At 64.0% G+C, this 333-nt stretch overlaps 1 protein-coding gene across 1 annotated transcript in view; it reads right to left on the bottom strand.

Annotated features, from left to right (window-relative positions):
• The window catches only part of ANKRD28 (ankyrin repeat domain 28), a gene marked incomplete at its 5' end in the record, with an annotated part of 13,095 nt that overhangs the window by 3,593 nt on the left and 9,169 nt on the right, over window positions 1-333 (bottom strand). The window contains 2 exon segments of the mRNA XM_010075094.1: window positions 1-3; window positions 5-120. The exon segment at window positions 1-3 is cut by the window's left edge and continues 74 nt beyond it. Of these exon segments, the coding sequence (XP_010073396.1) occupies window positions 1-3; window positions 5-120 (119 nt within the window).

Raw genomic sequence — 333 nt, 5'->3', positions numbered from 1 at the left:
CGGCGGCGCGCCTCTCTCCGTGGCGAGGTACAGTGCCGTCCGCCCCTTGTGGTCCCGCACGTCGAGGTTCACGAGGGTTTCCGCAAGTGTCTTCAGGGCTTCACAGTGACCATTATAGGCCTGAGGACAGAGCGGACAACATTAAACCGGTGCCTGGAGCGGCTGCACCCAGAAGTCGTTGTCCCTGGGTCCCTCCTGCCGGGCCATCGGCTCCCGTTTGCACCCCAGCCCTGTGCAAAGCCCTCGCCCACTGTCCCCCTGCCCACACCCAGACAAGGGGGGGCCTGGGCAGAGCCAGGAGTTCAACACACAAACTGAAGGGACTTTGACCGA

The sequence above is a fragment of the Pterocles gutturalis genome, unplaced genomic scaffold (genome assembly GCF_000699245.1).
Source record: "Pterocles gutturalis isolate BGI_N339 unplaced genomic scaffold, ASM69924v1 scaffold3141, whole genome shotgun sequence".
Classification (NCBI taxonomy): domain Eukaryota; kingdom Metazoa; phylum Chordata; class Aves; order Pterocliformes; family Pteroclidae; genus Pterocles; species Pterocles gutturalis.
The sequence above is the reverse complement of the archived record's forward strand: the minus strand, read 5'-3'. Positions and strand labels throughout refer to the sequence as shown.